The 16,487-nt window shown below is 35.5% G+C and overlaps 1 protein-coding gene across 7 annotated transcripts in view; it reads left to right on the plus strand.

Annotated features, from left to right (window-relative positions):
* Positions 1-16,487, plus strand: part of Rhp (rhophilin) — a 275,760-nt gene that overhangs the window by 109,270 nt on the left and 150,003 nt on the right. The window contains exon 1 of one of the 7 annotated variants that reach the window (XM_067785252.1): positions 1,727-2,512. The exons of 5 other annotated variants lie outside the window; for them this stretch is intronic. In XM_067785252.1, the coding sequence (XP_067641353.1) occupies positions 2,435-2,512 (78 nt within the window). In that variant the 5' untranslated portion in view covers positions 1,727-2,434. Of the gene's footprint in view, positions 1-1,726; positions 2,513-10,615; positions 10,637-16,487 lie in introns of those variants that run through there. One more of the 7 variants, XM_067785254.1, reaches the window with a different exon arrangement.

The following is a 16,487-nucleotide window of genomic DNA, read 5'->3' on the forward strand; positions in this document are numbered from 1 at the left end:
GAAAACTGCCACTAAGAATTATTTCAAAGAAAACATCAGTTATCAAATATAGCTTCTCCCATTTTGCTTTTATAATCTAATTAGGTACCGCATACTGCGAAGGTTGATATAAATCAAAATGTAAGGCGCAATAACCTCCGAAGGGATTTTAGGCCGAGCTTCTCTTTTAATTTGCGTCGTGCTCCTTTTATTTTTTCGTAAAATTGGCAGGACAGGACCTACTTCTTTTATTCCGACTCCCAATGACATCTGCAAAGGCAGATGAGTTTTCACTGAAAGAATTTCACGGCAGAAATACACTCCGAGTGATTACCAAGCACTGACGACGGGCAACCCCGCTTAGAAAAGTTTTATTTTAATTGGAAAAACATTTTATCTAAAATTTTGATGTTGCTTTGCCTGGTGCCTGAACCCAGGATCTTCAGTATGATAGGTGGAGCACGCGACCATAACAACATGGCGACCAATTTGTTTGATACAACTGACGTAAAAAGAGGTCCTGGATTGTTAGTGGGTACACCTATCTTCCCAGTAATATTGGGATCGCAATTGTGCTTTATTTTTTTTATCAAATATAAGATTCTAATGCATAGTCAAGAGCAATTCTTCAGTGCTACTTCTGGCTCAATCTATCCTACACATATTTTTTGTTTTCCTTTATCCCTGCATCTTGTTCGTGTCACGATCTTATCGAGCTAAATTTGTAGGTTAAAATAATGACATGTTGGTCAAAGAAAATTGTACCAAGTAAAATGAGCGGAATCGTCCAATAAATGTTAGGCATATACATACATATAAAGCAACAGCGAATATTTCACACACGCAGCGAATATTTCACACACATATACACAGAAATAAAAAGCGGACATGACCTAACATAAACTACGTATATACATGTGTATAGCTAAAGCCAATATGAGATTGAGAAACAAGAAATAAATAAGCAACTATTCGAAACGGCTGTTCGCGGAAATAGCAGGCCCTGGCGATTTTTTTAAATAATTCGTCCAAACTACTATCTCTTGGACACTATAGGTGGCTACAGGTATGAGCAGTTCTTCGGAAAGCGTCCTTTATTGATTTTACTTCTGTAGTGTTCATTTGAAGTCCGATTGAAATTATCTTTCATTTAATTGAAAGCTTTTTAAATATCATTGTGGATAAGTCAGGCGTGATATCTTCAGGAATAGACGTCAAAATAAATAGACCCGATCACCTGATTTAATATCGTGGTCTGCGTCCTGCGAATCTTTCTAAAAATAGCCAACTTTATGTGCCACCATATTCAGAATCTTGTCAGGCAGTTCACAGATATGACGCTTGTTTTGTACACAAGTATTCACTATAGAAATATTGTTTGTTTATATGTATATATTTTAGCGCAAAGTGCAACCAGCTGACAAATTTGAAGTGAAGTTCATCTCTTGCTTATTTTAATAAATTTCAAAAAAAAAAAAAAAACGAAAAGTAGCTAAAAATAATTTTAGGCCAAAACCAAAACTAAAATAAAAGAAAAAGTTCTAATTGCCTACAAAAAAATAATTAAAAAAAAAAAAAAATAAAAAATATTTTTTTAATGTAGACACTGAACTTGAATCACATTTTTAAAATAAAAAAAAATTCGTAATATGCCGCAATTCCTCATACAAATCGCATTTCCGAAATGACTCATTTACATACTTTTGACATTCCCTTACTAAAAGAACCCCCGTAAGAACATAATGGTTAAATGACGTTGTTTTTTTAAGTCAGACTGACAATTCTACCAGAAACTGCCGATGTATTTGTGTTATTTGTTTTTTTTTTTATCGTATTCAATAAATTACGTCAGTGCATTTTCTTGCGATGAATTTTTGTCCTGGCAGTAGAGTCTTGCAGCAAAGGTCAAGCGAAGTGCGAATGAGGCTAATGTAAACGCTTTTTTATGAGAGATTTTGGGTTAGGCAGAGATAAAGCCCTTCCTGGAATTGACAGTAGAAATTTAGCCAAGAAAAGAGCATCAGAAACTCGTTTCCTAAAATTGCCACCATAAAAAAGTTTTTAGAAAAGCAATTTGTTATGGAGGAGGGCATTACCAACGCTGTAATATTAGCATATCCGAAGTGAAATTTGTATTAATGATAGTTTTTGCAATCATGCACATTCCGTTATTAACCGTTAGTTGTTGTTAGAACGGGCATGCAAACAATAACAGGCAAAATTGCATTGAAATGTTTGTGGTTAAATTCAGAAGAAATATTTTGCATAAATTGGAGCAAGAAAAGAAAAATCTTACACAGATACCAGCGGACAACGATCACCAATTGAAGCATTGTCACTCCAAGATTGTGCACTATCATCAACAGCAACGCGGAGTACTCGTAGATTGTGCTATTGAATTGGTTTGAATTGAATCTACTAACCAGTTCACTAACTACAAATAACTTGCCACTTGATGCCTTCAACTGCTCAACCAAAACTAATAGCTCTCAGGGTGGCGCAAAAACTATTAAGCGAATGTATGAAAATAAAGGTAACACGAAACAGATCATCTAAAGAAAATAAAATTAAAGAAAAAAACGTTTTTTAAAAATAAGCTTTTATTATTGGTTAATAAAATTAACTAAAAAGTAAAAAATAAATTGATTGTAAAGAAATATAACACTTTATAAGTTCATTGTAATCTTTAACGATAATTAGGCTTTTTCGTCTGCGACAAAAAAATTCCATACTGTACATAATTATATATATTATTTTTATATGTTAAATTTAATATAAATATCAATTTTTTTTAAATTTTAGTAGTGTAAAATATTGTTTAAATTAGTTACGTAATCTTTGCTTAGATATTTGTAACGTTTCTCGTCCTATCCATTTCTTTTAATGCATCAACATTACAAAGTTTCTTCGAAGTCAAGTTCTTCGATTCGAATGTTAACTAACTTAAAATCATATTTTATTGTGACTTTGCCTATGTCGCGTTCAGTTTACAACTATTCATTGCAGATCTCTGCTCTGTTTTAAAATAAAATTTCAACTTTCGCTTAGTTAAAATTCCATCGCCAAAAATCTGTAAAACAATATCAAGTGCGCAGATACTGTGGTCTGCGATATCACCTAGGTAAGTTAAATCTATCCGATACTCAAATTTGTTGTTTCTGTGAGCTGAAGAATGAAACGCCGGTTCATATTCTCTGCGAATGCGTCGCTATGGCTAGGCAAAGACCCTCCCATCTAGGTGGTTTGACTATTAATCCCTATGTGATATGGAGTAAAAAGCTTGAAGAGGTACTTAGATACATCAGAAGCCTCTATCTGAGCAAAGGCCGCAGTGCTTCCAGGCCTAGTAATAATAGTAGCCTTGTTTTTTTACACGTATATCTTATACGTCTACGTTTGCGCGTAAAAATAACGCTTATCCTCACTTAGATAATGCTTAGGAGACCCATTTAGCGGCAACTAGCTACAGAACATGTTATACCGAAAAGCGGGGATACAAACCTCTGGTGGCCATGCTGTATAACCTATAGCTGAATCAGATGCGATGAATAGTGGGCACACACAGGTAATACATAGAGGTGAAACATAGACACATATTTCAGTTGCATCTGAGTATAATTCGTATTGACATTTAGGAGTACCAATTTTCTGCGCAGCAATTTCAGAAGAGTAGATAAGTGGCTAGTTGATGTACTCGTGAAAGCAAAATCTGATATCACCGCCATCTAAGAAATGCGTTGGACGAAGCAAGGAAGAAAGAAGATCAAAAATTGTGACATCTATTGGAGTGGCCATACGAATAAGCGCAGTTTCGGCGTCGGATTCGTGGGAGGAGAGAGACTTTGTCGCCAAGTGCTGGCGTTCACGCCTGTGGACGAGCGTCTCGCCGCTATCCGAATAAAAGCAAAATTTTTTAATATATCATTCATACGCCGACAGAGGAGAAAGACGATGAGGTGAAAGGCACTTTTTACGAACAACTAGAACGCACATATGAGCGCTGCCCCCATCATGATATACAAGTCGTGCTTGGCGACTTTAACGCCAGGGTGGGCAAAGAAGGTGTTTTTGGCCCTACAGTCGGAAAGTTCAGCCTACACAATGAAACTTCTCCTAACGGACTGAGGCTGATTGACTTTGCCGGTGCCCGAAACATGGTCATATCCAGCAAGGGGTTCATGCATAAAAAGATACATCAAGCTACATGGCTGTCTCATGATCGAAATACTCGCAATCAGATCGATCACGTTGTGATAGACGGACGGCATGCCCCCAGTGTTTTAGATGTGCGCACGATCCGAGGACCTAACATCGATTCGGATCATTATCTCGTTGCAGCCAAAATACGCACCCGCCTCAACGCGGCTAAAACCAAGGAACAAAAAACACAAGGAAAGCTAGACGTCGAAAAGCTTCAATCACAACAGACTGCCAATGATTTCGCAACTCGACTCTCACACCTGCTCTCTGAAAGCACAACTCATCCTGAAGGAATACAGGAGCAGTGGGAGCATATCTCCAAAGCACTTCGTACTGCCGCCGAGGAAAAAATTGGTTTCCGGCGGCCACGAAAAAACAACTGGTACGATGAAGAATGCCGCGTTGCAACCGAAAGAAAACAGGCTGCCTACAGGGCTACGTTAAAAGCGAGCGCGGCAAGAGGAGTGTGTGAACGCTATCGTGAGTTGAAAAGGGAAGCGAGACGCCCTTTCAGGAAGAAAAAAGCAGAAGCAGAAAGGCGTGAGTGCGAGGAGCTTGAGCTGCTAGCCGCCAGGAATAACGCCCTAAAATCTTACCAAAAAATACGGCGACAGACGGAAGGTTTTAAGACCGGGGCAAACTCCTGTAGGAATGAAAACGGCGACCTTGTAACTGATGTCCAGAGAGTGCTTAGATTATGGAGGGAATACTTCTCTGCTCTCCTAAATGGAGGTAGCAATTCACCGCGCAGAAATGAAGAACCCGATTCCGCAATCGATGATGATGGAATATATGTCCTCCCGCCCGATTATGACGAAGTTAGAATAGCAATAACCAGATTGAAAAACAAAAAGGCCGTGGGCGCTGATGGATTGCCTGCGGAGCTATTCAAGTACGGCGGCGAGGAGTTGGTAAGGCGCATGCAGCAGCTTCTTAGCAAAATATAGGCGGACGAGTGCATGCCCGACGGTTGGAATCTAAGTGTTCTTTGCCCAGTCCACAAGAAGGGGGATACTGCAAAATGCACCAACTATCGTGGAATTAGCCTTCTTAGTATCGCATATAAGTCCTTTCAAGTGTATTGTGCGAAAGATTGAAGCCCACCGTGAACCGGCTGATTGGACCTTATCAGTGCGGCTTCAGACCTGGTAAATCTACCATCGACCAAATTTTCACAATGCGCCAAATCTTGGAAAAAACACGTGAAAAGAAAATCGACACACATCACCTCTTCGTCGACTTTAAAGCCGCCTTCGACAGCACGAAAAGGAGCTGCCTATATGCCGCTATGTCTGAATTTGGTTTCCCCGCAAAACTTATACGGCTGTGCAAAATGACGTTGAGCAACACCATCAGCTCAGTCAGAATTGAGAAGGACCTCTCCGAGCTGTTCGAAACTAAACGAGGTTTCATACAGGGTGACCCCCTATCGTGCGATTTCTTTAATTTGATGCTGGAGAAAATTATACTAGCTGCAGAACTTAACCGCACTGGAACAATATACTATAAAAGCGTGCAAATACTGACATATGCTGATGACATTGATATCATCGGCCTAAACACCCGCGCTGTTAGTTCTGCTTACTCCAAATTGGAAAAAGAAGCGGTAAAGATGGGTTTGATGGTGAATGAGGACAAAACGAAGTACCTGCTGTCACCGAGCAAAGAGTCAGCGCATATGCGCCTTGACAACCACGCTATGTTGGCAGCCATAATTTCGAAATAGTAAAAGACTTCGTTTATTTGGGAACCAGCATCAACACTAGCAACAACATCAGCACTGAAATCCAGCGAAGAATCAATCTTGCCAGTAAATGATACTTTGGACTAGGTAGGCAATTGAAAAGTAAAGTCCTCTCTCGGCGAACGAAAATCATACTCTACAAGTCACTTATCGTACCCGTCCTGCTATATGGGGCAGAAGCATGGACCATGACAACAGCAGATGAAGCGGCTTTGGGAGTGTTCGAGAGAAAAGTTCTTCGAAAGATTTATAGACCTCTACGCGTTGGCGATGGCGAGCATCGAAGAAGATTTAATGATGAGCTGTACGAGCTATACGCAGACATCAACATAGTCCAGCGAATTAAAACGCAGTGGCTGCGCTGGCTAGCCCATGTTATGCGAATGAAAGATGATGCTCCGGCCAAGAAAGTGTTTCTATCGGAAGCCGCCTATGGGCGGAGAGGTAGAGGGCGGCTCCCACTCCGTTGGAAGGACCAGGTGGAAAACGATTTAAACTCCCTTGGTGTGACCAATTGGCGCTGGTTGGCGGAGCGAAGGAGCGACTGGCGCGCCTTGTTGGACGGCCATAACCGTTTAGACGGTTAAGCGCCAATTAAGTAAGTAAGTAAGATAAAGTGTAACGTATATAGATGTAAAAAAAACACAGCTAATAATAATAATAATAAATAAATTTTATTTGTAAATTAAATGCGAATGGTTCGAAAGTTGGTAAACAAAAAACATACGATTCGAACTTGAGAAAATTCGCATTTGCAAAATGAAGCCTGCATGAACACTTCTTCGAATCCTTTGCACGAAAATGTCTAAGCGAAATATAAGTATAAATACTATATAAAGCAAAATACAGTACTGTAGGGTTAAGGCCGCCTCACAATGAATTGTTTGTTATATTGCAGTTTTTAATTGCGAAAAATGTTAGAAAAGTTACCAACGAGTGAGAAAAATAATTTCACTTGCAAAGTGTGCCAGCACCCTTAGCAAAAGCAAACTCAAATTCTTCTTTTTATGATTTGCTAGCAACAAAAGTTGCAAGTTGACTACTTTTTCATGTCAGATGGCGCCAGTGTCGCTAAATCTACCGTTCTCCATAAAAATACGTGCAATCTACTCATAATGCAAAAGGTTGAATTAAACTATAGCATCTATATTCTATAGCATCTATATCTGTAGCACCTATATTCAAAACTGCTTATGTGACGGGGCTTTTTTTTGAACTCCCCACCATTTTCTCTAGTTTTATTCGTGTTTAGTGTTCATACTAGTTAAGATGAGCTTCACATTCATTTGCATTTTGCACTCAGAAATTTTGCTGTTTGTTGTTGTTTTGAGTCGATATGGTTCAATGCAATTCATTTCAAAAGGTTTGTACTCGTCGGAATTTTCCTTGTATTGTAATGGGAAATGAAAATGCAAATTGCTGAAAGAAAAAACTTAAATGAAGAATGCAAATGAATGTGGTAAATTAATTAACAATAAATTATTTTGAAAAATAGTGGTAATTGCTGTATGTTGAAATAAGTAATATTGTTTTCAACTTTATAACTAGTTAGAGGCTTTAAAGTCTGCTAAACAAACTCAACAGAAACACTCTTCAGCTCTCCTCAAAATAAAAGGTCTATAAAAAACGCTCCAGAAATGATGCAGAAAATTAATTTCGTTAAGTATTATCCACCTCTCAAGCAAATTCTTAGTAGTTTCGCCCAAAAAATATATGTCTCTAATTTTTTTCTTAAACAAAAACCCTGCAAAAACACAGTCGGGTAAAAATCAGGCATAACAGTGACTGCATTTATGAATTTTGTGAATTGAATTTGCAGTTTGATCTTGACTTGTGCTCAGTGCTCCTTTTCTCTTTCTTGTGGGTAATGCGCCTTGAACACAAAAGCTAGAATAACAGAGGCAATGTAGAGGTACAGAATTACTTTATACTTAAACATACTTTTTATAATGGCCTAGAAGTTTTAATGTGGTCATATTAATCGTTCCCGAGATGGTCGGACTAGTACCTCAGTGGTGCTGGTTACCGAAACTTACCGGATTTATATTCGGTAGAGGACCATCAACATCGGTAACGCCCCCCAAAACCTTCGGGGAGTGTCTTAATCGTTAATACAACAACAGCAACATGAGGAGAACCTCCACCCCATTGTCTTTATATACCTAGATATGTATGTATATTTCATAATTTGTGTAAAATTTTTTACTGAGGTCAGGAAATACATTTTCAAACATAAAAAAAAAGCGATTGATGTCAATATTCAGATATTAAAAAATTTGCAAAAAAAAATAATTATTATTACGGGCATTTAAGCTTTGCATACCGAGTTTATTAATTGTAGTGATTTTGTTTTTGTTCACTGCAAATTACTATTGTGTAATTAAGAAAATACTTTTAACGTTAATAAAAAATTATATATGTATAATATTTTATACAAAGTTGACGTAAACATTTTAGATGGATGTAATTAAAAATTTAATTGTACGAGAAAATTATGAAGTAGTTTTGTTATTACCTTTTTTTAGTGCGGGGATAAACTTGATTTTAATGATTTTAATCAACATTTATATTATTGTTAATACATATTTATTTGAGTGATATATATTTTTTATATGTATATGAAATTGAGGTGCATACTTTGTGTTCCGGTGTTATTATGAAGCAATAAATATTGTGTCGAATATTAGCATTTCTAACATCACTATGCTGCTAGTAAATAAACACAACGACAGTAAGTCATTTACACACATGCATAGAAGGCAACGAAGAATATTTCACACACATAACCAGCAGATTGAAGCGAAGAGATTATTTCACATACACATATGCATAAGGTATAAGTACAAGTGTGTTGACTTCTTTCTGACAGGCACTCGCTTAAGTGAGCATAACGGGAAAATCTGGGTTGCCATTGTTGTTTCGGTTGAAAACGGTCAATTAGGGTTCTGTGCAGGGACGTAAAAGATTGAGACAGGGTGTATGTAGTCACAAAAGTGTTGCTCCTGTTCCACAGCATTTTAATTTTTTTTATGGCGAAAATTGTTCAGTTCAGAGTTATTGAATTTCATTAAAAATTTAATTTATTATACAAGGTTACTTCTCTAAGTGTAAACAGCATAGAAAACGTAGAGTTTTTCAAATTATTGTGAAAAACTTTTTAAACTCAACAACAAAGTATATCGGTAAAATATTTTCTAGGATTTCTGAATTTCTGTACCCAAGTTCATTATATTTGTGTAATAAAAGAATCTGGTAACAGCATTTTTAAACGAAAAAACAACAATGTTATTGCATAAAAACGTATCTAATAGTTAAACTTTCATTCATTCATATTTTTGCCCGCTTCTTTGGTTTGCTTCCACTCACAGCACCGTTTTATTTGCGGAAGACGTTCACAGCGACAGAAATTAAGGCGGATTTACATATATGCTTTGGTTGTGTTGCATCGATCTGAAGCCTTGGCAGGCCAGTAATATAAAAATGAGACTCCTTGCCATTTTCTTCGCTTTGAAGCGAAGAGAGTTGTAAATCCTCCTTTGAGAATTTCCCAACTTTTTGAGTCCTTTAACATTCGACAAACTTTGCTTGGCAAAATATAGAAGCTCCCATAAATTTAACTCATCTGTTGGGCGAAGCATCAAAAGATTTACATAAACGATTTGGTTGCATGCCTACGCTTTGAAGACGCCATACGAAGAACAATCAAATGCCTTGCGTTGTCTTTGCTTTGAAGCGACCAAAGCGTTTTTATAATTTTGCTTTATGCATTTGTGTAAACAGCCATAGAAATGAAAATTTTCCTCAGGGAAACATGTTATATTTTGTTAAGTTTCTCTAGACCTTTTTGACTCTAATTTAAATAAATTTTGCTTTCGGTATGTTTCCGCATTGTGGTAGGCTACAAATCTTCTATTATTTATATTTCCGCAATTATTTCATCTGTTAAAACTACAAAGTTTTATTAAACTATCAAATGCAACTCAGCTTAAAGTACTCTTATGTACCAAAAATGCAACTCTAGACCTGAGATTTGCATCAGGTGAGCGAGGCTGTTTGTAATTTTGACATTTATCGCTTAGTTGACACACTGGTACTGTACACAATGCACATATGTAGTCAGCAGATAAGAGCGAAGAAGAAAGAAAAGAATCACACATCACGTTATCATCAGCTAAGAGCGGAAGCTATTACTCACACATCCACACATATAGCTAGAAGAAAAACATAAACTACAGATATACATGTATATAGCTAAATAACCAAGTATGAGATACAGCTGTTCCAGAAGGCAGGTTCTTGAAAAGTCTAGACCTTAGAGAAATAGGCGAAAGAGGCTAACTGAGAGTATAAATGCAGCGCGATACAAGCGATAATCAATCAGTTTGATTTCAACATGTTTTAGTGAAGTACGCGATAATTGTACTATTCCCAAAGTAGTCTAAATAAAGAACGTTTTTCTATGCTGTATATTTGAGTTATTTATTCGATAGTTCAGAGATTCGAACGATAGCAGAAGGTGCAAAATAATCGGATTTTACCAAAATTCGTTACAATATTCTACATTCACTCCTACAATTTTTTGCTAATTCATTTTCTTTATCTTAAATGTTAAGTATGTAATATGAATTTAATAAATTTGTTTAAATTTTTCGTGTTTTTGCAGGTAAGCACTCTTTTTGATTGGCGTATATGAAGTTATACCCGGAGTATATGGTAATTACTTTAAAATTTGCGGAGTAAAAAAAATTATTTGTTCGTAAGTATGGCATAATATCGATTCAAAATCTACGTTAACAACACATAATTTCAATTAAAACAGTTATGTAATGATCAGTCTTAAAAATAATTGTTAAATATGAGTACTGCTGACTTAGGTTTCTCACAGAGGATGACCGTTTTGCAAAGCAAAATAAAGGGAATTGTTGGTGTACGAGAATAACGAAAAATATAAATCACGTTCGAAAAGAAAGGTAAAGGAAAAAGAAAAGGAAAGCATAACAACCATTATCTTCGAGTTATCGGATTAAAAGCCGTGTTAACCATATATTGCTATCGTGGAGTTAGTCGTCGAAGTAAGCGATTTGTTATCGAAGGATTATAAATTTCTTATTTATTTTCAAAAAATTAACTATTTGTTTTCGAAAAAATATTCGATATTTCTTCGACAAACATTTGATTAATTCTTGATAGCAAAGCTATATTTTTCTTCAATATATTTGGTATATAATAATAATAATTTCGAAAAAAATACGATTTGAAGTCTCCTGATCGATCATATTTGAAACTTATTTAACCGTTAGAAAATATCTATAATATAAAAATTAGTCGCTGAATTGTGAAATAAGCACGAATCTCGGGAACGGTTGGACCGATTTCGCTAATTCGTTTTTTAGAATATTCATTGAGGTATGAGGATTGTTTTTACGGAGAGAAAATTTCTGAAAATTGCCTAAAAAGCAGGCATGCTTAACCAACGAAACGATATCATTTCGTTACGATAATCAACGTTAATAAACGAAACGAAGTCATTTAGTTTCGTTTATTAACGTTAAGATCGTCAAATTAACGAAATGATTTCGTTTCGTTTTCTGCCATATCAAAACGAAATCAAATCGTTTATGTTAATTATTAATTTCAAACTATGCTGGCAAAGCTGATTGATGGCGGAGTCATTAAAGATGAAAGCATTATCCAAGCTGATTGCAACTTTTCTCATGAATTTTGACAGTACGAACATTTCTCAGAGTATTTTTGACATTACCACCAACGAATTACACAAACAAATTACATAGAGTTTGTGTGTGTATGTGCGCTCGTTGTTGCCACCTTACGGCTTCACCATGGCTATAGCATTGCCAGCATAATTCAAACATAAAGTATCACGTTTTCGTTAACGTTTTTAACGTTAACGAAAGCTTTTCGTTTCGGTTAAAAACGAGATACAATTTATCTTGATAATTTCTTTATCGATAATATTTCGAAGTGTTTCAACGGAAACGGTGGAAATTTTTTGATAAACGATTAGCTTAACGTTAAGGTGCATCCCTGCTAAAAAGTATAAAAACTCCACTTTTGTAGTAAAAAATCATTAAATTTTTGTTTACACAGCTATAAAGTCAAAACGAATGGATCGATGGAAATATTTGCCTTCGTTTTGCATACAAAAATACTTGATTCCTTTCGTATATCAGCAAAATTGTTTAAACAAAAGTAACATTTTTACCAAAAAATGTAGTGCGTGTGGTTGTTCGCTGTCAACTGTGCACGCGAATTGCTTTTGAGTGAGGCATGATGCGACACATACGTACATACATAGCATTCGCTGCGTTATTTAACTTCGGGCGTAGGTTTATAGGTATGTATGGATGTATGTATATACATATTTTCATTTCATATCAGCTTCATATACATATGTATGTACATATTTATGCGTGTTGCCAAGTTAATGCAACATAAATGGTTAAGATGCATATACATATCTATTGAAAAATATACTTCCGTTACAAATTATAAACAAAAATTATATTTTTTGATATATTTGTATGTATATGCTAATGTCTGTGCACTAAGGGGACTTAATTCTCGAATATATTTTTTATGCTAATTTGTATGCTAATCGTAAAGACAAAATGACTGAGTATTAACTTTTTATATTTTTTCATGGCAGCCCTAAATGTGTTTTTTCATGAATTTTCTTATTGAAATTTGTTCGTAATTTGTGGAAGCTGTGCTCATAGCGAATTAATTTTATCATAACAAAAGTGTTATTTCTTAAACAAAAATAAATATGTAGCCCGAACGAAATGATTACAAGTGATCAACATTTTTCATAGGTAAAGTTTAAATTATGGCGTACATTTATCAAAATAGTTGCAAAGGTGTTCAGTGAGAAAAGAAAGGGAAGTAAAGATGAGGAAAGGAAAAGAAAGGAATGGAAAGAAAGAAAATAAACTGAGAAAGGGATGGAGTTAGATGAAGATATACAGATAGAGATAGATGGAGCGGAGGAGTAAGGAGAGGAAGGTAGAGAGTAAGGAAGGGTGGGAAAAGCGGAGGGGGAGAAAAAGGACCAGAAAGAGAGAAAGGCGGAGAGAGGAGTGAATAAAAAGATAGAGAAAATGGGGAGAGAGGGGGAAGGAGAGTAAGAATAAAAACTTCCTAAAAGTTATGCAGATACGAGTAGATCAAACTTAGGGTAGAACAAAGTCTGCCGGGTCTGTTAGTCCATAATATAAAAATTAGCGGTTGGACCGATTTAGCTATTTCTTTTTTTAGGATATTCCTTGAAGTACGATGATGATTATTACGGAGAGAAAAATTATTTCCAAGAAGTGGACCAGGACCGATCCATTCGAATGACTTCTATTCCGGTTCGATTTGCTTGAAATTAAGTGTAGTGAGGTAGACCTTTGCCTAAATTAGTATTTACAAAAATTTTTTTCCAGGAGATGGACCAGGGACCGACTGGGAGTTGGATTGGGATTGGAACTAGAACAGTAACTAGGACTGGAACTGAGATTGGGGCTCACACTAGAACTGGGTGGAAGTGAGGTAAGAGGTAAAAACTTCTTAAGAGATATGCAGATATACCAAGGTTAGGGAAGAACAACGTCTGCGGGGTATGCTAGTCTGTAATAACAGTAACCTATCAATAGCTATCATCACTAATGGGCGAGGAGGAAAATTCGTTTCCGGCAATATTCAGAAATGTTGCCTCAAATGGAAAGATGAATATTTGAGAATCTGAAGCTTCAGAAAGTTGGAGTTAATTAAAAAAAAAAAAGGGTTTGTATTTTTCGCACTTCATATACTACCAACTGGCCATGGTTGCGCGGAGCTTCGCCACGCATGGATCCAATGATTTTGCATGGTACAAAAGCGATTTTATTTGAGCTCGACTTTGAGTTCACCTCATTTTTTTCGCCATGGTTTACGTTTAAAAAAATCTCACAATACATATGTGAAACTCCCAACTCGTTCCCTTTTTAATTTTGATATTTAGCTTTTACCTACATGTATCGGCGTGAGTGAAATTAAAAATACACACGACAAACCAATTCGTTAACCAAATCAAAGAAGGGAAGTTGATTTACTACTCACACTATCAAACTACTTGCGGCTAGAGCATTGAGTTTGCGTTCGTTCGTAGCAATGTGGTGAAAACGTTTTAAACTTAATTCTTAAATTTTTTTGGAAATGGATGGGCTTCTTTTTACTTTACAAATTTATCTTTGCAGCAGGGATGCACCTTAACGTTAAGCTAATCGTTTATCAAAAAATTTCCACCGTTTCCGTTGCAACACTTCGAAATATTATCGATAAAGAAATTATCAAGAAAAATTGTATCTCGTTTTTAACCGAAACGAAAAGCTTTCGTTAACGTTAAAAACGTTAACAAAAACGTGATACTTTATATTTGAATTGTGCTGGCAATGCTATAGCCATGGTGAAGCCGTAAGGTGGCAACAACGAGCGCACATACACACACAAACTCTATGTAATTTGTTTGTGTAATTCGTTGGTGGTAATGTCAAAAATACTCTGAGAAATGTTTGTACTGTCAAAATTCATGAGAAAAGTTGCAATGTAAGATGACCATCGTGGTCATCTTTATTCTTGCGTCGTAGTTGACGCAGGTTATCGCCCAAACGCTTTAACGCAGCTTAAGTAAGGCACACAATACTAATTGCGTAGACTTCTCGCACACACACCGATTTCAATATAAAACACAAGAACTGATGAACTTTACTTTTTAAATATAGTCTTTTTAAAATTTATTTGTTGAATATAAAAATGTTCACAAACTTAGAAATTTAATATATATATGAGCTGCTGAAAACTTTTGCTTCTTGACGAGTTGAATGCGCGAAATTAATTGGCGTCATTCGAAGTGACGTTTATGAAGGTAACCCTCATGGTGAGTGATTGGTGTGGTCAAAAAAATTGACGTGGTTAATATTTAATGATTGATGTTATGGTCACTCAACACTTATCATAAGGGTTGCCTTACATCATCCCCCTTTGGAAAAGAAGAATTGGCCAAATTCTTCTGTCCCAAACGTGATGTATTTTATCTTAATAAAAGTTTAAGACTGTTAAACTAAATTTAAATCTACATCTATGTTTAGATCTAAATTAAAAATGAAATTCTAAAGTCTAATTCTAAAGTAGGACTTAAATTTAATTTTTATAATTAAAAACAATTTTTTTGTGTTTTAATTCTACTGTATGAATTAAGTTCTTAATTTTTAATGATTGTTTAAATTTATTTGAATTCATTGTCTTTTTTTCAGGTTTGGAAGAAAAACATTTTATTTCTAATTTAACAATAGAGATTAACTTTAAATAATCTTGAATTTAAAAATTTAATTTAATTAATTTTTCTTATTCTATTTTTATGTACTATTTTTTTCTTTTTCGTTTCGTCATCAATTAACGTGACGTTTACGCCGTCAATACCTATTACGGTATACGGACCAATATAGGTACTACTATGCTTGTCGCGGGGTTCTTTTTCAAGCAATACCTTGTCAAATACCTTGACAGATATTGGTTGTGAACTTTTGTTATATCCGGTTTGATTTTTTAATTTGTGTTCTGTAACTGTTTTATTCGCTAATTCGTGAGTTTTTTGAAAACGAAATTTAACTTCTTTCGAATAGTTTTCTATGTTATAAATCGGGTCTATTTTATCGGTTTGCAGTTCTTTTGGTAAATTAGCTGCTTTGCCAAAGACTAATTCATATGGTGAGAATTTATTATCGAATACTGTGTTTGTTGTTGTGTTATGAAGAAAAGTGAAATATTTCAAGTAAACATCCCAGTCGGAAAAATTGGGATTTAGAAAAGATCTTAAATATTCATTGAAAACTCTGTGATTTCGCTCTACTGTGCCAAGGGTTTCATGATGGTACGCTGTGGAAAATTTATGTTCTATTTTTAATAGTTTTGTTAACTCTGAAAAAATTTCATTTTTGTATTCGGTACCTAAATCAGTTTTAATCGTCTTCATAATGCCATATATTAGTATGAAATTTTCAAAAATAGCTGATGCGACCGTTTTTGCACTTTTGTCAGGTATCGCAATCGTTACTAAGTATTTGCTGAGATCGCATATAATGGTGACAGCGAACTTGTTACCATTATCGGATTGAGGTAGAGGTCCTATAGTGTCAATGACAACAATGTCGAATGGCTTACATGGTGTTTCGGTTAGGACTAAATTTTCTTTTGTTTTTGGCTTAACCTTATTCAAAAGACATTTTTCGCAGTTTTTAACAAATTTCGCTATATCGCGCGTCATGCCTTTCCAATAATATTTGGTTCTGAGTTTTGCATAAACTTTTTTGCTACCGAAATGTCCTCCTAAAATTGGGTCGGTATGGTAAGTTGTTATTAATTGTTGTTTTTTGTCTTCGTCTGTCACAGTTTCTACGGGTTCGGTTAGGACGATTTCTAAATGTTTTAAAATTTTATTCCCAGTGGTTTTCAGATCTGATATCGAAAAATATTTAAAAAGATTATCATTTTTTTGCAATTCAATTATATTAATATTGCGCTTGCC

Source organism: Eurosta solidaginis, chromosome 4 (assembly GCF_040869045.1).
Source record: "Eurosta solidaginis isolate ZX-2024a chromosome 4, ASM4086904v1, whole genome shotgun sequence".
In the NCBI taxonomy this organism is placed as follows: domain Eukaryota; kingdom Metazoa; phylum Arthropoda; class Insecta; order Diptera; family Tephritidae; genus Eurosta; species Eurosta solidaginis.